This window comes from Puma concolor, chromosome A2 (assembly GCF_028749965.1).
Source record: "Puma concolor isolate L17-30 chromosome A2, mPumCon1.1.hap2, whole genome shotgun sequence".
Classification (NCBI taxonomy): domain Eukaryota; kingdom Metazoa; phylum Chordata; class Mammalia; order Carnivora; family Felidae; genus Puma; species Puma concolor.
In genome coordinates, this window is record NC_141668.1 from 59,192,303 (window position 1) to 59,216,576 (window position 24,274).

General features: G+C 37.2%; 1 protein-coding gene across 13 annotated transcripts in view; it reads right to left on the reverse strand.

The window, feature by feature from the left end:
• Positions 1-24,274, reverse strand: part of HDAC9 (histone deacetylase 9) — a 708,604-nt gene that overhangs the window by 621,938 nt on the left and 62,392 nt on the right. For all 13 annotated transcript variants that reach the window (XR_015246442.1, XM_086694877.1, XM_086694833.1 and 10 more), the window contains exon 2: positions 15,948-16,067. Coding sequence is in view for 12 of the 13 variants with exons in the window: in XM_086694877.1 (XP_086551003.1) it covers positions 15,948-15,969 (22 nt within the window). In the remaining variant the exon portion in view is untranslated. The remainder of the gene's footprint in view (positions 1-15,947; positions 16,068-24,274) is intronic.

Here is a 24,274-nt window from a genome sequence, read left to right on the forward strand (position 1 = left end):
GATGGGTTCAGTTGCTTACTTAACTATTCAAGAACTTTTTTTTTTTTTTTTTTTTTTTAATGAATCATGTGTTAAGTTAGCAGCAGCCTTAAAGAGGGATAAGACACTGTCCCTGAAAGTTTCAGTGTGGCTTAGTCCTTGGCCCTCTCTCCTCTTTTTCTCTTTTTTCTTTATTTCCATCTTTTAATTGATAAGGTCATGCTTGCTAATTTTAAGCTACCCATGTTTTTAACTATGACCTTTATTCAGATGATTCTTAAATTTCTAGCTCTAGGACAAATTTCTCTTCATCAACTCTACGTCTCAAGCTATTCCTGACAACTAGCAGAACTATGGTCAAGAATACACACTACTGAATTAGAGTTCCTAGATCTGAGTCCTAGATCTGTTCCACTCAACTTACTGTGAGACCTTGACAGAGCAAGATATTTAACCTCTCAAAACCTCAAGATCCGTATCTGTAAAACAGGGATAAGAACAGTACCTACACCTCAAGAGTTATGAAGAGTTCCATGAAATGAAGACAATATAGTAATGAAGCCCCTAGCTTGTGGGAAAAATTCAGCAAAAGTTAACTATCTTTTCTATCAATATCACTTACTCCCACTAATTCTATTATCATTTTTGAACTTCATAATTACTTTTGTTGCTTCCTACTGTGCTTTTCTGTTTTCCAGTCTTCTTTTGAAACATTTAAAATAAAACTTTCCCCTCTATCTCTGTTTTTCTCACTGAAGCCTGCTCCTAATATTTACAGGTCCTAGATTAAAATTTCAGAGGTCCACCTACCCTGTTTCTAAATTTTTTTTAATGTATAAATCAACCTATTAGCTGTTAAGTAAAATTGTTTCTTCTCTACTGCCTTTGAAATGGATTAGAAGATCAGGTTTAAAGTTATATTTTTCAGATGCTTCTGGATTCCAGGACAGAAAATCTAAGCAAAAGGAAATTTAATGCCTAGATGTGAGCCCCCAGCCCTTGCCTCTAGCCATGACCACCCACCTCCCCTATTCCTACACACCAAATCTTTTGAAATCTTACCCATCTGTGAAGGACATTTCGTGTACTTCCTTCTCCAAATTTCCCTTGAGACAGATATGATCTCATCCGCCTCTAAGTATACAAATTATTTTGTTTCTTTTTATCTTAATGGAACTTACGGCATTCTGACTTACATTTTTAACAGTACCTATGCCTTTGTTTTCCTAGTTACAGGTCACTTCTACTTGACCAAAGATTCTTTGTGCTCAATACTAGCAGCATGTAAGAATTTCCTGATGAGCTTATAAAAAAAAAAAAGACCTCTAGGGTCCACCCAAAATCAAAATCAAGCATGATATGTAGTGGGGAACAGGCAGGGATATTTTTCTAAAGCCCTATTGTTGATGTTGACATGCAGCAAAGGTTGATAAGAATTGTATAAGATTATAAATTCCTTAGAGGGCAAGGTCTGTATTTTGTACTGAACACATTCTTTGAAATTGAATTTAAGCTGATATATGTTTTCCCTCCTGTAAAATACTTTCTGGCCCATAGGCTACACATAACCTCTATAGTTACTGAACTAATTTATGAGCACTGAGGCATGATGGTGACTTAAGCTCTAGAATTAGGTAAAAGGAGACATATAAAGAATTAATCTTACAGTCTGGATCAAACTGTCTCTTTTGCCTGTATCTCTGTTTACTCTGTATGGTACATCTTATCGACAAAATAATCAAGTAATTAAAAGTATGGTCAGGGTGTTATTCCTAACACCTCGGGCAGTGTTTGGCATACAGTGGGCATGAAATAAAAGTCTGATGAATGGGTGAGTGAATGAGCAAATTCATGAACAGAAATTACGAAATGGAAGGATTTGAGACATTATTTCAGTCAGGTGTGTAGGGTAGGTTGAATAATGACCCCTCAAAAGATACTCACATTTTCATCCCTGGAACCTGTGAATTTTATCTCATATGTTAAAAAAAAAAAAAAAGGACTTTGCAATTGTGATTAATGATTTTGAGATGGAAAGATTATCCTGGATTACCCAGGTGGGCCCTAAATGCAATCATATATATCCTTATTAAAGGGAGATTAGACATACACAGAGAAGGCAATGTGAACAGAAAGGCAGAGATTGGAGTGATAATTGCACAAACTAAGGCACCAGAAGTCAGAAGAGGCAAAGAACAGATTCAGAGGGAGGCACACAAGAATGCCAGCATGGCAAATGGTGTAAAAACACACCAAAAGGTGAAGCAAGGCAACACAATCATTTATTGGAGGTGGGACAGAGTAGGAGGCCAATATATAATAAAAAAGAGGGATGGCATAATTCCATTTGCTCAAAAGTGAACAAGCTTTTGAGCAAGTGACAGACACAACTAGAAATTGTGATAGAATGTGGAAATGATGGTTTTGTCACCAGTGTGAAAAGACCTACAGACGTGGATATTTAGAGTGACATTCACAAAAGGATAGTTACAGGTCACAGTTGAGACAAAAGCACAAATTTGTGTATACTAACTCTAAATGAACACTAAATGCTTTAGTATCTCTTTTACAATTATATCTTTTATATATTGATATAACAAATTCATTACATATCTTCCAAATAAAGAAACTGGGACAAAGGGAGATCTAGTGAACAGCAGATAGATGACAGGTAACACTTGTTTCCAGAGCTTATGTTTTAAGTCCGTGGGCTTTTACTAATAACCTCAAATATGCATTTGTATAATTTCTCAGTAACAGATAAAGTAACAAAGTATTCAAAGCAAAAGATATAGATTCCCTTAGATCTGATGAGTGTGGACACTTTTTTTATGGGGTGGAGGTAGGATGACAAAGAACAGAAGGAAAGCAGAAGCAAAAAGACTAAACCTCTTTACCTCGTATATTGGTTAAGAACATACAACGACAGCAGAATGTAAACATATCCATAATGATCCTACAGTTATAACAAGCAAAATAAACAATCCAACCTTAACATGTCCCAATTCCCCAAGGACCTCAGGTTTGCCGTGTAGTTTAAGAATTAGTCACTCATTTAGACTGGGGCAAATCCCTATGGATTCAGGGAGTTTGCGATCAACTAATGGGTTATGGCGTTATTGTCAGTGGATGTTACCCCACAGGAGGTTGGACCATTGCATCACTCAGGGTAAAGACATACTTCTTTTGTGCGTGACAAACAAGAGCCTACCCAAAGAGGTTCCCCAGAGAGCCGTGAGTGAAAGATATGCAGTACTTGCCTATTCCACATCTGTTCTTTCCATGAGCTTTAGAGTAATGAACTTCCTGGGCAGATATGAAAGGAACCCCCATATGACTACATATATGCCAGTGGAAGAGATCACTCCATCTATCCAATATCATGCTGCAACAGTGGCAAATAATAAAGCCAAAACACATCTTTAATGGGGACACACAGAAAATTTAGGAACCTAATTTAATTTTTATGAAGACTTCAACTATCATATTAAAGTGCTTATGAGTTCATCAATTTAAATGAGAAGAAATGAAAACACAGAGATCAAAATGTCATAAATTTTAAACCAGCTGTTTTCCTTTATACATATTTCATGGAAGTTCCTCAGAAAAATGTTACTACTGTTAATAATACAGTCTGCAGGGGCGCCTGGGTGGCGCAGTCGGTTGAGCATCCGACTTCAGCCAGGTCACGATCTCGCGGTCCGGGAGTTCGAGCCCCGCGTCGGGCTCTGGGCTGATGGCTCGGAGCCTGGAGCCTGTTTCCGATTCTGTGTCTCCCTCTCTCTGCCCCTCCCCCGTTCATGCTCTGTCTCTCTCTGTCCCAAAAATAGTAAATAAACGTTAAAAAAAAAAAAAACTTAAAAAAAAAATAATACAGTCTGCAAAGAGTGCATCCATTTTTTAAAATTTTTTAATTCTTACTTATTTTTGAGAGAAAGAGAGACAGACAGAACATGAGCAGGGGAGGGGCACAGAGAAAAGGAGACAGAGAATCTGAAGCTGGCTAAAGGCTCCGAATGTCAGCACAGAGCAGGATGTGGGGCTCAAATCCATGAACCGTGAAATTGTGACCTGAGCCAAAGTTGGATGCTTAACTGACTAAGCCACCCAGGCACCTCAAAAATGCATTAATTTTTAAAAGTTTGGGGCACCTGGGTGGCTCAGTCAGTTAAGCGTCTGACTCTTGGTTTCAGCTCAGGTCATGATCTCACAGTTTTGTTCCTTTGAGCTACACATTGGGCTCTGCGCTGGCAGTGCAGAGCCTGCTTAGGATTCTCTCTCTCTCTCTCTCTCTCTCTCTCTCTCTCTCTCTCTGTCTCTCTCTCTCTCTCTCTCCCTCTTGGGATTCTCTCTCTCTCTCTCTCCCTCTCTCTCTGCCCCTTCCCAACTTGCACTGTCCCTCTCTCAAAATAAATAAACAAATAAAACTTTAAAGGTTTAAATGGTGTTGGACCAATGAATTCAACTTAAAACAATTTGCTGCTTAACCACAATTGAAAATACTTTTACTCCCTCCTCTGTTCTTACCTACAGTGTGTATTTTTTTAATGGGGTGGGAGGTAGCTTGTAAGTATTGAAACAGGGAGAGTTCAAGTTACTAAAAGGCAAAAGGCTGGTAGGTCGGCTTTCTACTACTGTGCTAGCTACAGCAGCTCCAAACTTGGACTTAACATTCAGGGAACTCAGTATGTGGCCACAGTTCTTGCAAAGGATAACCACCCTCTTGCACTGTTTATTGTTTAAGGAATAGACAAGACACCCTGGGGCGCCTGGGTGGCGCAGTCGGTTGAGTGTCCGACTTCAGCCAGGTCACGATCTCGCGCTCCGTGAGTTCGAGCCCCGCGTCGGGCTCTGGGCTGATGGCTCGGAGCCTGGAGCCTGTTTCCGATTCTGTGTCTCCCTCTCTCTCTGCCCCTCCCCCGTTCATGCTCTGTCTCTCTCTGTCCCAAAAATAAATAAACATTGAAAAAAAAAATTTAAAAAAAAAAAATAAATAAATAAAAAAAAAAAAAGACACCCTAGAGGGACACAAAAAATTTCAATGGGTAGCACCTAAACAGAAGCAAAAGAACAGCTCAAAACCGTCATGAAGAAGTTAAAAGAGGGGCGCCTGGGTGGCGCAGTCGGTTAAGCGTCCGACTTCAGCCAGGTCACGATCTCGCGGTCCGTGAGTTCGAGCCCCGCGTCAGGCTCTGGGCTGATGGCTCAGAGCCTGGAGCCTGTTTCCGATTCTGTATCTCCCTCTCTCTCTGCCCCTCCCCCGTTCATGCTCTGTCTCTCTCTGTCCCAAAAATAAATAAACGTTGAAAAAAAAATTAAAAAAAAAAAGAAGTTAAAAGAACAGAAAGTCAACAAAAGAATAAATAAGAAGAAACAAAGGGAGGGGACATGATTTACCACAGAGATCAAGCACCTTGGTTTTACTGAGATATTTTCAACTGTTTCCCCTCACTCCAAAGATAGTTTATCAGCCTCCTCACAAAATATCCCTTGTTCTTCACTTATTTGGCTCCTTTTATGTGCTAGGCAACATATTAGCTAATCAAGGAACCATGAGTCAAATAACCAACTGTTACACATTTAAAAAAAAAATCTTAGAAAGATGTCTCTTGCTTTCAAAGAGCTTAGTTTATTACTAAGCTATGACTAAGAAAACCCCCCAACTATAGGAGATAAGTTCCTTTTCCAGTGAGGTAACAGGTATCAGAGAAGCCCAGGATCACCAAGGAAGGCTTCACAGAAGAATGAAACAGAGGCATGCCTTGAATAATAAATAAAGAAATTTTCCAAGGACTGGAGGTGTGTTGGTATGAAGGGGAGGGCACTCCCAACAGTGAGAAAGTCACACCCAAAGGTCTACAGGCAGAAAAGCAGGAACCGGGGAAGGGACAGAGCTTCATGTGGTGACCAGAAGAGGCTCGTGGTGCATGGAGGAGGAAAAGAAAGACTAACAAGAAAAGGGTGTGGGGTCCTTGTGTCCCTCAGGTAGAGGCTATAGACAGTCTCTGACATTTTTCAAACAGGGCGGTGACTTAATCAGTTTGGCTGAAGGAGTCATCTCATAGTAGAAAAAAGACTTGCTACCAAGAAGTTCAAAGCCAAATCTACTTCTCTAGCAACTTTACAGAACTTGAGTATATATACCAAGGACATTTGCTTTATCTAATCTCCCTTCTTTTCTTTCATTTCCTCGTCATGTATTTTATTTTTTAAAACATATTATATAAATCCCAAATCCTTCTTGGGAGTTAGGAGAAAAGAATATGAAAGAAAGACAACTAAGAAAGGTAAGAAGGCAGATGGGGAGGCGGATTATCAGTTCTCCCAACAGAAGGGAAAATGAACTCTACTTTGACATATTTTATTGAAATTCAGAGATCCAATAGCACACATTATCCAACACAAGTTATCATATGTATTATTTTTCTTCTTTCTATAATTGGCTTCCTGACTTTTTCTAATTTTCAGCTCCTTTCACTGAAATACTAATACCTTTAAAATCTGTTTTCCAATAGATTGTTTCAAACATAAAGCCAAAATAAGATATATTAAATTCTCCATTAAAAATGAAGCACCATATTATAGGCACAAAGATACAGATACGTTCAAAAATAACATAAAGACCACCTAAAAACAATTTTCATAGCTGTGTGCTTTTATTTTCTTAAAGTAGTTTTCAAAATATCCCTAATTATAATATTTCTTTTAATAAAACATATAAGCAGAGAAGACAGGTTTTCAGGAAGAATTACTTCATAATCACTGGGTTAATAATTTACTACAAAAGACAATATTCGCTGAATGACAGTAACATTCCCCATAAGTCCCCATCCATGAACACACTGGGCAGATATTTGGGGATCCCAGTGACAAACCAAACAATAACTACAATGACTTTCTATATTTTTTCCAACCAGATAGAGATTCCAAAAGAGGAGTTCAAGATACAGTTCTGTCTTTGCCCATTTGTACAGCAGTCTTAGCTCTGCAAAAAGCACTCAAAATCTCAAAACCAGAAAACATAGGTGAGGTAATCAAGTAACCTTTTCAGTAACAACAGATCCAGGTGTCACCACCAGCTTTTGTTAAACTCGCTTACATTCTCAGAAAATCCAAACGCGCTCAGTGTTTCTTTCTGAAGAACAATCTCCTCTGAGGTGAAGGTTACAAGATGAATGCCTGCATATGTGCCCCTATGATTATCTGCCCTCTCTTAGGACTCACAGAATTCCAAAGTGGGAAAAATTATTAGGCCAAATTCCAACTTCAAAGGAAATTCCCCAGTTAGGCCAGTTGCCAGTGGAACTATGAAACCAATATAAAGTCTTCTTAGAAGTTAAGAGCCTGGAAGGAAAGGTTAATTATGCAGTGCTAACTACGGAGCAACCCATCCATCATAAGAGCAAAGAGTCTTACACAATCAAATGTCAGAAAGTTAGCATGAAAAAAGACTCAAAACAATTTCACAGACTATCTCAGAATTCTTCTATTCCCAGTAAATTGATTTAAGAGTTTAAGGAAATACTCACCCATAGTATGTCATGAGTCTCTCCTTTGGGGTATTTAAGTAACTCTGAAGCAACTTAAAATCAACACATGAGACGTGTGGATAAAAGGTATTGATCATAATTTGCAAGGATGAACATGAGAAAATCAAAGCCATAATAATGGCTCACCTATTAGAAACTTAGAATTTGTAAAAAACTATATAGCAAAGGCAGAAAGAAAACAAGAAAATAAGGGGGATGGGAACAATTAAAATGTAATTATAGTATGTAAGAAAAAACAAACATATATATTTTGCTCATAACAAAGAATTTTTTTAATTTCTTCAGAACTTATTCATAGCTCACTAACATTTTATTTGACACAATTCTTTGCTTTCTAATCCTATAACAAATTAGAAGTAATAAATTATAAGTGGAGAAGACTGTTATACATTAACTTTCTCAAAAAATAACACATAAAAATTAAATATATATAAAAGCATAGAAACTAAAGCATTTGAGTATTTTTTAGTGGAGTTTAGATGGTTCTACATACCTCTGTATTTCCTGACACTTATTACAATATTGCAAAACAATCACACTCACGCACATGCACACACACATGTACACACCCACAACTTTGATATTATTAACAGCAAACCCTAACGAATATAGAAAAAAAATCTGCAAAGGTCCACATACAGTTATAAACAAAAGGCTGCCCATTTGTTTTGCCAAGGTACTAAAATTTGCCACTGGATCTTCAATAAAATGAAGCCTAGCATTGTTTTATAATTGCATTCACTGTAAAACAAGTGTTTATCAACCACTGTCTGTTTGACCTAGATTTTCAACATAATATGTGAAATCCTGAAGGTGTTTAAAAATGTTATGCAGGACACCTGGTGGCTCAGTCAGTTAAGTGTCTGACCTAGGCTCAGGTCATGATCTCGCAGTTTGTGAGTTCGAGCCACACGTCAGACTCTGTGCGGACAGCTCAGAGCCTGGAGCCTGCTTTGGATTCTGGGTCTCCCTCTCTTTCTCTGTCTCTCCTCTGCTCAAGCTCTGTCTCCGTCTCTCAAAAAATAAGTAAATGTTAAAAAAATTTTTTAATGTGATGCCAATATGCAATAGACAGCAAACATAAGAATTGTGAGTATTAAATTACTTCTTCCTCAGTAGATGTAACTATAATTTCAGATAAGCTGACATGACTTTATTTATTTATTTATTTATTTATTTATTTATTTATTTATTTATTTATTTTTGGCAGACAGCCTTCAGCTGCCACTGATATGCCTTTTGTATACTAATTAAGGACACATAATATTCTATATTGTACATATTATTCCCACTTTCTGGGAAGCTTCCACTAACCAGAACTTGAATTTACTAATAGCTACACTGCTTCACTATTTCACATGATTCCTAATGAAAGGCTTACTGAAGAATCTCTTAGAAAATGATTTGCCCTGATTTCAATATGTTTCTACCTCTTTGAAAGAACCTTATTTAACTCTTTAATAATTGGTATAATCAAGAGTACATTATGAAATACTCCTACCTCTTATAAGCACTACCATATTTTTACTCCCAGCTATAAATGTTCACAATAAACGTGGGAGAGACTGACCAGCTATTCACCGAACTTGTTTCCTACTCTTCCTGGACCACTGCTAGCCTGCTTTTCTCAGCCTCCTTTGCAGTTAGGTATGATCATGTAACTAAATTATATCCAAAGAAATGTGGGTGTGCCTATGGAAACGTCCCACATAAACCCACCTCTTCCATTTTCCTTCCATCAGCTTGACGGAGAGATGTATACTAAACCTTGGAATCCACAAGGAGAAGAAAGAAAAGTCACAAGACAGCAACCATCTGGGGCCTCCACAGCCACTACAAAAGAAGAGCCTACCACTCAGGAAAGTCTTTTTAGTCTTTATGTGAGGAAGAAACAGCCTTCTTTTCTGTTTGAACTACATTATGAGGAGTTTTTTGGTAGTGTTATAGTAATGAACACAATAAATATATAAACTGAATTACCTATTGTGAAAAGTAATCACAATTGTGTAATTGTGAAAAGTAAAGTTGAGAAGAAATACATGTGCAAAATAAATTTAAACTGAATATTTTGGTAAAAGATTTGTGCCCACGTTTCAAGCACTGTCCCTCAGGAACTGAAGAATAAATAAAATCTTCTATCTGGTTTGTTTCAAACTTGAATATCAGATTGAGAAGTTTAGACTTAGTAATAGCAAAAGAATGAGTCACATAACTGTAAGTTAAAGTAGTAAAAGAAAATCCAAAATAATATTTAACAAATTTAACGTTCATTATCTCCTATCAATACTGTACTCTAATCAAATTCTGCTACAAAACTTGAAGAGACTGATTTGATTATCTTAGAATATTTATCTTGATCACAACTTTGAAATAAATAATTAGCTGGGGGCCTGAAAATATTTTAGTTACACAGAGTTTATTGTAATGAGATTTCACCTGTATTTCATTAAAAAGCTTATCAGACTTATCAGGGGAAGCCTTAACCTACTTGATTTGTCCTTTGACTCTATTTCATTTACCATTCATTTTTTATGGTAACATATTGTGAACAAACTGAAGAAAAAAATACCCACTTGGACATTTTGATATTTGTTTGTAGCTTTGTCCTGGTTTTAGTTTCCTACTTAATGACTAAATGGCACCACAGTGGGTGATACACTAGAGTAAAAGTGGTGAATCATTAAAGAGTTCGTAAATTTTAAAAACAGGGGCAGGCCTTCTGGGCCCCATATGCTTCTAGAAAACCCAATGTTGTGCTGTATTAATTGAACCGTGAAACTTTTATTAGTCCTCTTTAAAAATGCTTGCAGTGAAGCTTTTATTAATGCTTGCCCTCAAATTGTTTATACTACTTAGCATTTCCATAACAATTTATATTTCAAAGAACTTTTTGATCATTAGTTAAATCCACCACATTTCTATAAGAGAATTCGGCTCTTTAGCAAAACAGAGGCAGGCAGGGAAAACTCAGCTAATTTTTGCCTAAGATATGCCAATCAGAAAAGGAATAGAATATAAGATCTTTCCACAAAACCTTTAATTTCTGTTTAGACAATCCTGGCCCTCTCACTCCATATGCATTATAAGTGTCTTCACAATGGTGAAGAAAAGAGAAATTACCTACCTTTATGCAATGCGCTTTGAAAACTAAGGTTATAGGATGCTGCAATACAGCTAGAGTATCTCTACTATCCAGACTCACCTAGATGCCCATCAGGCCACAGCATTGCCCAATATAAAGAGGCATCATGTATGTTGTGTTCTTTGTTTCAAAACTTCTTTGGGTACATTTTCATCAAAACTGCATTATACAAAATAGATCCATCAAAAGTAAAAGGTAGAATCATTCTAGGGTTGATTCAGCCTATCTTATTTACTCTTAAAAATGTCCAGGCTCACATCATGTCTTCTGTATTCTTGAGACCATCCTGAAAATATGATCTGGCTTAAAATAGGTAGAAATATGAGGGGTGGGGGGGAAATGCACTCTCTCTATAAGAATATCTTTGCTTCTCCTCCATATAAAAACAGGATGGCCTAGATAGCAGAGAATGCATAGAAGCCTTCAGAATTTCTCCGCAAATGATTACCTCCTCTAATTTTCAATAACACTAGCTTTTCATTTGGCGGAAAGCAAAATAACTGAGTTATATATTAGCTCACAAGAGAAATACCTCTATTGAGATAGGATTTAATGATGTATTTTTTGTTTTTCTAGAGTCTCAAAATGAGAATTACTAGTGCTTGTTAGACAGATTAAAAAACATTCCTGGGGGGCATCTGGGTGGCCCAATAGGTCAAGTGTCTGACTCTTGGTTTTGGCTCAGGTCATGAACTCTCAGTTTGTGAGTTCAAGCCCCATGTTGAGCTCTGTGCTTACAGTGCAGAACCTACTTGGAATTCTTTCTCCCCTCTCTCTGCCCTTCCCCTGCTCACTCTCCCTCTCAAATTAAATAAACTTAAAAAAAAAAAAAAACATTTCTGTATTTTGCCAAGTCACAGTGAAGAGCACTATGAAATCTGTTATCTGGTACCCTCCCCGCAAGCTGACTACATAATTCTCTTTAGGGGAGGAGTCTGAGAATCCATATTTATAACAAGAGCCCCATGTGACTTTTATTACCTGACATGGTTGGGAAACTCTAGATTGGATGAGACCTAAAGTCTTTCCTTCTGAGATTTGGCAATCCTGATAAAAAATAAATTACTATAAATGGCATCCATACTGCTATACAGAAGAAATTAATTTCTGATCCTACATTTATTAAAATACTTTAACACACTGAATGGACCCAAACTACTCATTCTTCTCTCTCTCCACTAAAGGATGCTGTCTATAAGGGTAGAAACCATAATTTAGTACTCTTTGCGTCCCTACTGAAGAACACACCACTTGGCACAAAATGGATGCTTAATGAAATGTGAATGATTGACTATCCCAAGTGCAGCAGCTAGCTGCCAATCTTATCCAGTCTGCCCTCCTTGCAGGCTCCTCAGTGCCCAAAAGCAATACACACTGCTCTAACTTAGAACATTATTGAGGCACCAGGATTAAAATAAAAACTAGCGAATTCTATATTCAAAAATCAGCACTTATTGTTTGACTGAATACATGATCAAGACAGTAATATTTAGTACTTGATATCAACTATAATTGAACATGGATGGAGAAGTTTTACAGGGAAAACAAGAATGCATACTATCCCAGAACCAATTTTCAAGACAAACATAAATACTTTGTCCAAAACACTGACTATTAAAGAATTTCTAGAATAACCAGAGTGAGGCTATTTTTCTGGTGCACAATAACTCCTTAGAGCCCTTTGCAGAACAAAAGCAAAACAAATGGATGGTGATTGCCTCAGGCCAATTTAAGTCTCTTTTTAGATAGCGCTTTTTTTTTTTTTAATGAGATGTAAGAAAAACACTTTTTCTAAGTCAAAAGATTAGGTTATTTCTCACCAGCAGAATATATATGGCACCAAAAGATACAGGCTAATGACAGCAGGAGAATTTTTTCATGTCTGTGGCCAGAACATTTTCCTTTATATACGCAAAGTGCATTTCAGGTCTCTGATCATAGTTTGCATTTGTAACAAATAGAAAAGACTCCAACCCACCTGGCCCACTTGCTATGACTTTCCACAATTCAGATTTCATTCATAAAAATTTCCCAAACAGAACTGACCGAGGCCCCTCGATAGTGCTGCTCTCAACAGAGCAGAGCATTTATAAGAAAAGTACACAAGGAAATTTTAATGAGCTTCAGTCAATAGTTGTCTTATTTATCACCCACTTTTTCCCTTCTCCTAACTGAACAATTACCATGGCTGGCAAGAACTTCCTCATTCAAACAGCAGTCTCAAAGGATATTTTCATATTATAAAACCAATATTCTTGGCGGGGGGGAAGGGTATGCTGATTTCAATTGTCAAATATTACCAGTCATAAGCTGTATCAGGTATATATGGAATTAAAGTATTTGGTATTATTTTACTTTATGTTTTTTGGAAGACAGTCCAATGTATTTGCCCATTTTATGTATTACAGTACCTTTACACATAGAAGCTCTGAATTAAAAAAAAAAAAAGTTACAAGTTGTTATCATCTTGAGCAGAAAAAAGTTGACCTACACATACTATTCCCTCCTTCTCCATATGCACCTTGAAGCAAGGATTCATATCCACTTTCTTTGAAACAAACACCTATGCTGGGTGTACAGTAAGACTTCTATTTAACCTCAAATCCCCTTTAATCATGTTTCTTCTCCCTCAGGAGGAGTTAGGTACAAGCACTCTATGTTTTACTTCTCTCTTTTACCACACAAAGTTCAGTAAATGTTACTTCTGGCCATCAGCTCCTTACATATAAATACCATTTCTATAGCTTTCTTGCCCAATGTACTTTACCTCTTAAGCAGTTATCTCAAAAGCAACAAAAATCTCACCCTGTTCCACATAAGGTGAGAAAACTAAGACTATTATCACCCTTACACCAACCTTCCAAAAAAAAAAACATTACTTTTAGAACAAAATTAGATGTAATATGGACCTACCTGAGAAATTCTCTAAGGTACCCATAGCTCACATTAAGCATAAAATTTCCCACCTGTTTATCTTCCTGCTATGTGGTCTACTTTCCTTTAGGCTTGGAAAAATTTTTAATATTTCTTATTATATTGTATTGAGTCTCTTCTTTAACTAAGGTTGTCAAGATATTTCTGTATTCACTGCAAGCTAGTTACCTTTAAATAGCCTTGGATGGCCTAAACTGGGAATTTAACCACTTAAAATAGTGTTGTTAATGGGATTATGTGTTTCTCATTAAAAATAAGTGGGTCCAGGTCTAAATGTGTTAGAAAGATGCTAAATAAAAACCACACAGACACTGAAATTGCACTATTTAAAAGTGAGTGAGTTTCATACATTGAATTTAATTATAATTTGGATCCAAATTTGTCCTATATAGTTTATCCTTCATTAGCCATGATGGCATCTGCATTTTGTGCCCATTTCAAGAATACATATCCTGGTAAAGTTGCTGTTTCAAATGTTTCATGTGGATACAGTTGTAGTCACTGCCATAAATTCTATTTTCTCATCATTCAATCTTACCCATCACTCTTCCCAGTCAGAGTGAGAGGTGACAATAGGGGGAGCATATGACCGAGGTGGTGGATAATAAAGGGACAGGACAATTTTTTTAATATATAAAAAGTCCACTTTCTGGTCTAGAGAATTAAAGACAAACCCCTATATAAATTCTAGACAATAATTTCCAGAAACAGAAGAAGTTTTCTGCCACTTCTGTACTTAGCCAATTTGTCCCTATCGATTTTAGTATGGTTTTTAATGACATCAAAACATCCCATCACAAGAAAAAAATATTCAACTATCGTGGTTCTAAATTAAATGACTTTTTGTAAGTTATGCAATTGTGACACATTAAATTTATACATACATGATATATAATACATTTAAAATATAATGTATACATATATAAAATGCAAACATGATTTTAAGTTCATCTTAATAGAAAGGATAATACAGTATACCAGAACTGTGATAAGCAATGTAGCTCACACACAGGGCTGTCTGTGGGGTGGGGGTGGGGGTGGAGCAGGAAGGAACAAGTACAGCAGGCTAGACCAGTGCTTCCCAAAGTGTAGTCTCCAGGCCAATACTAACATCACCTGGGGCAACCTATAATACTTGCAAGGGTTGGGCCCCACCTCAGACCTGCTGAATCCTATACTAAGGGGATGGGGAAATTTTTAACAAGCCCTCCCAGTGATGCTAATGAATGCTAATGTTTGAGAACCACTGGAGCACAAAGACTCAGAGGTTAAGAGGCCTTAGGTAACTCTTCATCTGTGTATCCAGAAGACAAGGCCAATTATAAATAATGATTGTAACTAAAAACTCTGGAATACCTTTACTACGTCACTTAGAATCAACAGTCATGGATATACCCTCCAATAATGTTCAGTTCCAAATTCAACATACAAGTTGGCAGCTTGTTGAGGATGTGGGGAAAGTTGTCGTGAGACAGTGGAATATCACAGTAGCTGATCTGGGTGTGGCACACCACAGAGTGAAAATCTTGGCAAAAGATCTCCTTTTGTAAATCCTGAAAATAATATTATATTAGCTTCAACCTCAAGAATTGGATAACTCAAGGACATCAATATGAGGAAAGGGTGTTTTTTTTTTAAGAATATACAATTATCCAAGCAGAAAATTCTTTTAAAATGTGTCTATGATTAACATGTAGTATCTGACCCTACTCCATCATTCTCGAGACTTGGATTATGTTTGTTCCAAAAGTGACACCCAGTTCCTGTAGGAATGGGTGTTGGCTCTGCTGATCACAACTATATGAGCAACGTATTACACTAGACTCAGAGGAAGCAGGTGCTGAGATTATAATTAAATATGTATATAGGAAACAGGAGTGGCAGCAAAGAAGGGCAGGGAGGAGAAATATCCTTCCTGTGTGTCAAAGAGATGGAGAAGTGTAAATCCACAAGCTGATTTCCCAAGCCCACAGCACAATTTAATAGCATACAGACACGTATTAGATCAGAAAGACTATGGGTGTGAAGTAGATGCCAACATCATATGTAATAAATACTAATAACGTCATAAAATGCAATCCAAATGCTACATTAGGAGCAGAAGGATTAAAGCCTAGTGCTCAGATAACAATGCAAGTGAAATTACTCCTGGAAAGCAAACTGGGTTATGTAATAGAGGATTAGCTGTAGAATACAACATTCAAAATTCATTATATTAACCAATCTTTGTCAGAAAGAAAAAAAAAAGTCCTTTCATGACTGAAATTTCTTGCTTTGAAGCAACACAAAGCAACAACTTTCACATAAAGTTGGTTAATGGTTTAAGAAGGAACCAGACTGACCGGGCTGCACTGGCGAGCTCATCGTGGGAATCTGGAGAAGGACTAATAGGATGGAATGCAGATTCACCGCCTTCCTTCCGCTTTCAGTGTTGGTCTTGGACAGACTGGTAGAGGAGAAACCTAAAATGTAAAAAAAAAAAAAAAAAAAAAAAAAAGATGTGTATGATACAGGTTATGTCAAGTTACATAGGAAAAGAGACAGAACTGGCTTTGCATCTCAGCTCAGCCACAGCTGGACCATGGAAACAGTCACATCAACCTCCCTGGTGTCTTAAATCTTCACCCATAAAAGAACAAAATTCCCTAAAGCACAGGAATATGGTGAACACCAAATAATATAATAGGTGTGGAAAGAATCTGTAAGGAGAAAAGCACTTCACACAATTACAATTAGTTTCCTGTTTACCGTTCACTATAATTTGTTCACTGTGATCATTATTATACAAATTGAAAACATGTTTTGGAATGTGGATACAAGGGTCTCATTACACAGAATTCTTGACTATCACTGTCAAAGATTTCCTTCCAGAGGCAGGAGTTCTTAGTGAAAAAAATTTTAATGGACTAAAATAAGGAACAAATCGGCCATAAACTATACAAGTGACAGAAAACCCCCATTACAGTTTCCATTTCTCCTTGAAACCTTTTGCAGTCTTATTCCAGCCAAAAGCAATAACAGCCATCGTCTTTCTAGGAGTGGCACTTACAGGATGGACTTCTGGAAAGGAATTTAAGGGACTTTCTGCTTACAATTTGAATGTACTCTCACTTCTAGACACTTCAGCAAAGGAAACACAATTGGAAGGACATTCTCCTCACAGTTTACTGGAATGTCAAAGTTTAAAAAAAAGAAAAGGAAGAAGAAGCTTTTAAAGTTATACTTAATGAGTTTCTTACTAAAATAGCATATTCCAATTGGACTATTTTTGTAGAGAGAATGCTGTGAACACTGAGAATTGTACTTCTCTTTATCTTGAGAATCCAACATATTTACTGGGACTCACTTTCCCATCAGTATCTTGAAAGTGTTATACTATTTTTGCCCAAATGTATAAAGCAGGATATAAATACATATTTCCTTTGAAGAACTAAATAACATCACCAAGAACACCTATAGTATTTTCAATGGTCTCTACATAGAAATAGGCTAGTTACTAAAACAGCGGAGAGTTATCAGTCCAGCTGGTTACTTCTCATCATATCTTTGGTGCTACATACATGTAACAATATAACGTATACTTTCGTAAATCTTCTTTAAAAATTATGCTGATGTGCTTATTTTATTAGCATTGTTTTAAGAATCTTAATTTCCATGTTGATGAGAAAGCAATATTTCTACAAAAAATGAAAAATGAAAAGTAGAAAACTCTTCTGATTTCTCTATCAGCAGAGACATGTTGACATTGGCTTCTAAATGAAAAGATGTCAATGTCATATTTTAAAGTAATAACACCATGTGCATAGTTCTTTATAGTTACAGTGTACTTTTAAACCTATCATCGTATTTAATATCATTTTCACATTAACCATGCTAATAGGTACTTGTAACTCTCCCCTCTCTTTGTGAGTGAGAAAAATGAGATATCATCTACTTCATATTTAAAAGGTAATAAAGCAAAAGCAAAAACAAAGTTGAGTGAGATTTGAATTTATACACTAAAATTAATGAACGTGAACGTTGAGGATTTGGGCAGTTATACTTTTTCACAACGCAGTATGAAACATTTCATAAATGCTCTTGATACATTCTGGCTTCCCAATGTACAATTTGATTTTAAATTAGGAATAACAAAAAGCAACAACCAGGAAACCTTAAGAGTATGGAGGGAGGCAGTACTGAAATGTGTCTTCCATCAGTGGCAGAGTTACTCTGTGTTCAAAAAAAACACTTCTTTTTAATCTATGTTACTTTGTTCAAATACTTGTATATGTACAAATACAACTAAATTTAGCCAATAATGTCCAAAATTTTAATTGTGATAATACTAAAGCCAAAGTTTTACTACTTATCCCCAAATCTAAAATGAAAAAGTTATTTCTATTTCCACACACCTGCCATTTATTTCCACAAACATACATAACAAATGTCCATGACATGCTGATTCATGGCTATGTACAGAATTGTTGGGTTTTGACTTCATAGCTCTAGACCTGACTTGCAAAATAAATCTCAGATGGAAATATGAATTTGGCTTCTAAAATATCAGTAAATAACTTTTTAAATTTTTTTTTCAACGTTTATTTATTTTTGGGACAGAGAGAGACAGAGCATGAACGGGGGAGGGGCAGAGAGAGAGGGAGACACAGAATCGGAAACAGGCTCCAGGCTCTGAGCCATCAGCCCAGAGCCCGACGCGGGGCTCGAACTCATGGACCGCGAGATCGTGACCTGGCTGAAGTCGGACGCTTAACCGACTGCGCCACCCAGGCGCCCCAGTAAATAACTTTTTAAAATGTAATCTACTCACTCTGCCATTCAGCCTTTTATGCTTAAACATGACATATCCTTCTAATATTATTAAAGTCTTATTATCTGAACGCTGCATAAAGAAAATTAACGTGCATTTCCATGTTGATACATCCTAGTTCCCATTTATTGCATTAAACCAAAATTATCATGACAGTATAGCTGCATAAATGAACTGTGGGCATATCAAAATCTCTCCGAAAATGTTTCAGGGGTATCGATCCTCTACACATACATGCATCTTGTGTGTATGTGTGTGCATGTGCATACACGTGTGCATCATCAGCCACATAAATTTCTCTTTCCTCATGGCCAACAAAATCGACAGATTAGCAACTGTATTCACACATTATAGGGACAAAATTGATACAGAATTTTACACAAATTAAGTCAGAGGTGCCTGCGTGATCCACTAGGTTAAGCTCACGACTCTTGGTTTCAGCCCAGGTCACGATCTCGCGGTTCCTGGGATGGAGTCCCATGTCAGGTTCTGCACTGACAGTGTGGAGCCTGCTTGGGATTCTCTCTCTCCCTCTCTCTGCCACTCTCCCACTCATGCTCGAGCGCTATCTCTCTCAAAGATAAGCAAATAAACCTTTTACAAAAGACAGTTTTTAGCTACTTAGAAAAGAAAGAGGGGTGGTCAGCGAGGGAACACCTGTCAGTGAGAATGGGCAATTTATTCTTAAATCTCCCTACACTTCTTTATCCAAATGAGCTCCAGAGAAACAGACTGTTTTCTTAGAATGGGAACATTTTCCCCTAGTACATTAGTCATTCTTACAAATAAGCCTAATGTAGAAATAATAGGAAACTGGCCTTCAAGTGGGTTGATAAATGAAAAAAAGAAAAAGAAAGCAAGTAATGCTGATTGTGTGTACAGATTACCCAAGCAGATATAGAAATATATTTGTTTTCAATTAATAGTTTCAACTAATTTGCACATTAATTTGTTCATGCTATAAAAATATATATGTGCACATTTAAGGAGATAAACACAAGCACAACAAGAGTAAAATTGCTGCTGTGAATTTTTTACCTATTGAGATCCAAGAATGGTTATTTTTTTTCCTGAATATATTCTTTGAGCTCTGTGAATCCACAATAAGGCACTGGGAGTCTTGCTTCCAAAAGACCACCTCTGACTGCAGGTTGATCAGCTGCCTACAAGTCAGTTATTGCTATGATATCGTGGGACATAGCACAAGCATAGTGCAACAGTCCAAGGGGGTGATAGCTTGCAATGTCTCAGGTTGCCCATGCAGCCAGGGAAAGAAGGGCACTAACACATTATATCACCCCATGCCACACTGCTCTCATTAGCATCATTGTAGGGTTGTTTCCACAGGTCCTTTAGCCATTCTACCTGTATGACATGTTCTACAGTAATAACATGGCAAGTCACCAGGACTTTACAGGACATAAAGAATTTGCACAAGGATTATCTCCTCTGATCTTCACAACAGCTCTTTGGAGTACACTGATAAGCCATTATTATTCCCATTTTACAGATGAGGAATTTGAGGCTTAGAGAATTTCAGAGATTTGTTCACAGACATGTAGGTGGTAAAATGGAAGAACTGGTCTTCTGACTGCTAGCCCAGTGTTCTCTGTAGCATCACAACGAATTATAGACCCTTCGAGCAGAGCTGCTTAAATATCAAGACTGTGTCTACCTAGTCATTACAGTTTCAGTAATGGCTCATTAAGTAACAGGTCTCCCTTACTAAAGAACCTATCTAGCCATTGAATAGACTGAATTCAGTCACCAAAAAAAACCAAAAAAACCCAAAAACAAAACAAACAAAAACAAACAAAAACAATAAAATAAATCAAAAAGTTGGAACGAATGTCTGTCTACATGAATTCTCACACTATAAGCTTTCATTTCCTTAGACTTAGACTTCATGGTCCTACCACAAACTTTCTTGGTTAACTATAGTCTGACCTTTTATTACAGTTTTTTCCTTGTGGACAATTGCTATTATCTTAGACAATGTGCCACCAAGAAAACAATGCTTCTGTTGTTATGTAGCTAACAAAAACTATGTGTCTCTAAAATATCTTTCCCAGACTTAGGGTATGTTGTAATGCACAGCTCAGTCTACAAAGACATTCACACTCATCTGCAGTCCTTCTCTTCTTAGATGGAGCTGTTAGCCACTATTCCTCTATAGAGTAGGCACCATGAGCTGACTCAATTCATAACATCCACTCGAAGAGAGTTTACTGGTGAAATAAGCCTACTGTGCCAGTGCAGTGAGTATCATCAAGCCCATAGTCTCTCTCTCTTATGCCTTAGAATAACATGAAATTCTACCACGATTTTATATTTAGAGGCAAACACTAGAAAATTACTCTTAACATTCTATTCAATTCAACAAACTCTTATTGATTACATACAAGATACTCCATTACCAGTTTGGAAAGCTCAGATTATATTTCACTTCTCTGATTCTTGCATTTCCCACAGATAGTCACCAAAGCCAGTACACTAATGTCTTAAAAATATCTTTCATATCTGGGCCCTCCTTTACATTTCAATGAGTGCTGCCTTGGCCCAAGTAATCATTCATCTTAATTATATTCTTTATCTGACCTTCTATCTGGTATCCCTGCCTCTAGGGAATGTCTGAATGATTAAGTGAGTGAGCAAATAAAATTTGGCGACCAGCACACTCTTTAGTTGGTATTCAGGTTCCTTCATAATTCATTTCTTCCCACCTCATTTTCTCTCCTTCTTTTCCTCACACAATCCTATGGTTCCACACAATCTGTCATTATTCCTAGGGTGATGTTCCACGTTGTTAACTACTGCTGAGGCACAGGCACCAAATAATCAAAATGAACACTACCTGTATGGCTGTACTAATGCACATCAGCGGACTGTGGGTCCTGATTATTCCTGTATAGTATCATTCATATTCATATTTACATGCCTTTGTACTTCTTTCTACAAAGAGTACTATCATCTCTTCACTACCTTCCAGCTCAAATTCTTTAAGACCATCTTCAATGAGAACGCTTAACCAGCCACTCCAAGTAAAAGGTCAGCTTCCCCATCTATATCCCTTCCCACTGTATCTTGTACCTGTAATAACACCCCTTGTGCTAGATAATAATAATGCCTCTCATGTTAGTGAAGTACTTTTATCCACCATAAGACTATGCTCCTCAGTTCAGGGATTATACTGTATTCATCTCATTAATGCCTACACCTAGTACAGTACCTGGAACATGCAGGCACATGATAAATTATTGATAGATGAGTTAACAAAGGTGAAGGGCTGAACTAATGAATCTGCAGTTGCCCGATTTGGCTGCAGAATCATTTATCCAATGTTTTATTATAGAGTTCTGAAGGACTAGAACATAGTCCTTTGATTTGGGTCAAAAAAAAAGAAAATACTCTGCACTGTGGGCCACCATCTAAGAGGAGCAGACCCACAGGGGGTGGATGCCTTCACGGATCAGGGGAAGACACCATTCACCCAAAACCAAATTTGCCTGTGAATTGTTATCCAAGATACTGTCATTTTCTAGGGCTTATCATATGAAGTGATTTCCCAGATCACTAAAAGGGTTCAGCTTCTCACCTTATTAGCCCAGCTTTTTCTCCACTGGAGGAAGTCCATTTCTTTATTCGACAAGTTTTATAACTTCACCATTACATCAAAATCATCAAACCACTATTCATCAAGACACAAGAGAATGCGATACAGATTTAAGGATACTTGTTCCCCTTCAATTTTAACAACAGAAGCAGGACTGTGCAAATAATGCTCCTGACAATACTTAAAAGTTGTCTTAAGCAACAGGACCCCAGGGACTCTGGGGACTGGAAAACTGATGGACACAACAAGAGCCACACTAAAGATACAGCCAGTTATTTAACCTCACCTAATACCACAGCAGATATCTGGTGCTCCAAATTACCAAACACATTCATAAAGACTGGCATATCGACTCCTTTTGGCTCATTCCAGTCTCTGGGCAGTTACCTACACAAGACTATTGGTTTCACTCCCTGTCTGCTTGCCAGATGTTTGCTGACTTCACCTTTGAGTACAGCTAAGAACAGAACGTGTCACCCAGAGGGCCACACATCTCACATGCAGTCTCTGTGCTTACATTTTAAAAGCAAATAATAAGCTCCATTATAAGACTTTTAGGAGAGCCATTTAAGTACAGGCTACAATGTAGGTGTAACACAGAGCAGGGAACGCAGCTTGGGAGGTTAGTTGTCATGCATGTATTTTGCATATTTAAGACGGAATTCAGTAGTCTATACTATAAATATAATTCAATGGTAACATCTAAAAATATACAAAACAATCAGGAATGGTCTGCTGGTTATTTCATTTCATAAGAAGAAGTTCTGCCAACCACAGTACCTGCACTAATAAAACAGACCTTTTCTTAGTAAGTCTTGTTTTTTTACAACATTGGGTTTAGCCCCAGGGACGCCAGTACCCAAGTCATATCTTAAATGGCTTCTGATAGATAACAAAGAACATTTTATCAAAAACTCTTACTGCACTGAGTTTTATTGAATCATCTTTGAAAGCCCCTACCTGAAACTTCCCTCCTTGGACAATAGGGAATAGGGAGTCACAGCCGCCATTATCATCAGTTTGAGTTTAAAACTAGAATCACAATACCCAGAAACTGCAGGACATACAAGGCCCCTTTTCAGTCATGGCAAAGGGGTTCTTAGAAAAAAAAGCTTTGTCTACCTGTAAATACACACGAGACAGAAGTCCAAAATAGAATTGTGAAAAGGAAGTAATAGTCGAAGTGAAGGAACTTGTAACAGACAACCTCTGATACCTGTGCAGCAGGAGGGCTTTGTAACTCTTACACTATAACCTTCCCTGCAGAAAACTGCCCGATCAAGCATGCTTAAAAGAACCTGGCTCCCGGTCTACTCCCTTGCTAGCGTGGAGGCACGGGTTATGATCAGCTGGCCAAATACAAAAGACCTTTATCCATTGCTGCAATTTAGATTGACATAGTTCTCTTTTCCAAACTTCAGTATTGAATACATTTTTTTAAAAATGTCTGTGATTTCTTTAATGCTGCTATGTACCTCTTGAAGATCTGATAATCCCTTCATGCAGCAAATTGCCCATGTGAAATGTCTCACTAGCTGGGTGCTATGGAAGTCAATTAACCTCTCTGAACCTCAGATGCTTACACATGAATTACTTAACTCACCAGGTCGTTGTGAGGCTTGGAAAAAATAAATGTAAAGTAATCGGTAAGGAGAAAGTGCACAAAAATGTTGACTATTAGTATCATTATTAGTATAGATATTGTGTTTTACTTCAGGCCAAGTTCCATCCCAGGAGGAAACTGTGATACACAGTGCCTCTGACCCTGGAACAAGTTCTATGCCACAGCTATTAATCTTTCTCATTCCACTAGGGCTACAACAGGGATCTAATTACTAAAGCTTTCTCCTTTCTTTGCTTCTTCCTTTTAGAAGGCAAATGTGTATTCTATGGAAATACAATGTGCCAATATTTGCTTGTGACTATACTTTCTTTACCCTAATCTTTTACTGACTGATGTTGCTAATATTTTTTTTTAATCACTTCTTAGGTATTGATGGAAAGGAAAGCAAAAGAATATCAAATCCAGTAAGTTAGAAACAATTATCATTTTGCAGAAATTTGAAAAGAAACAGGAACTGTATTCCCTGAGCACTGTATAAATCTTTCTATAAAGAACTTTTCTATTGTCTTAACAGATCACCTTGGGAATTTCAGTAGACTCTAAGGCCTCTCCTCTTATTATGAGGAGGAATTTACTAACCATTTTACTAACTGCTCTACTGAAAGTGGTCAGTTCTATTTTA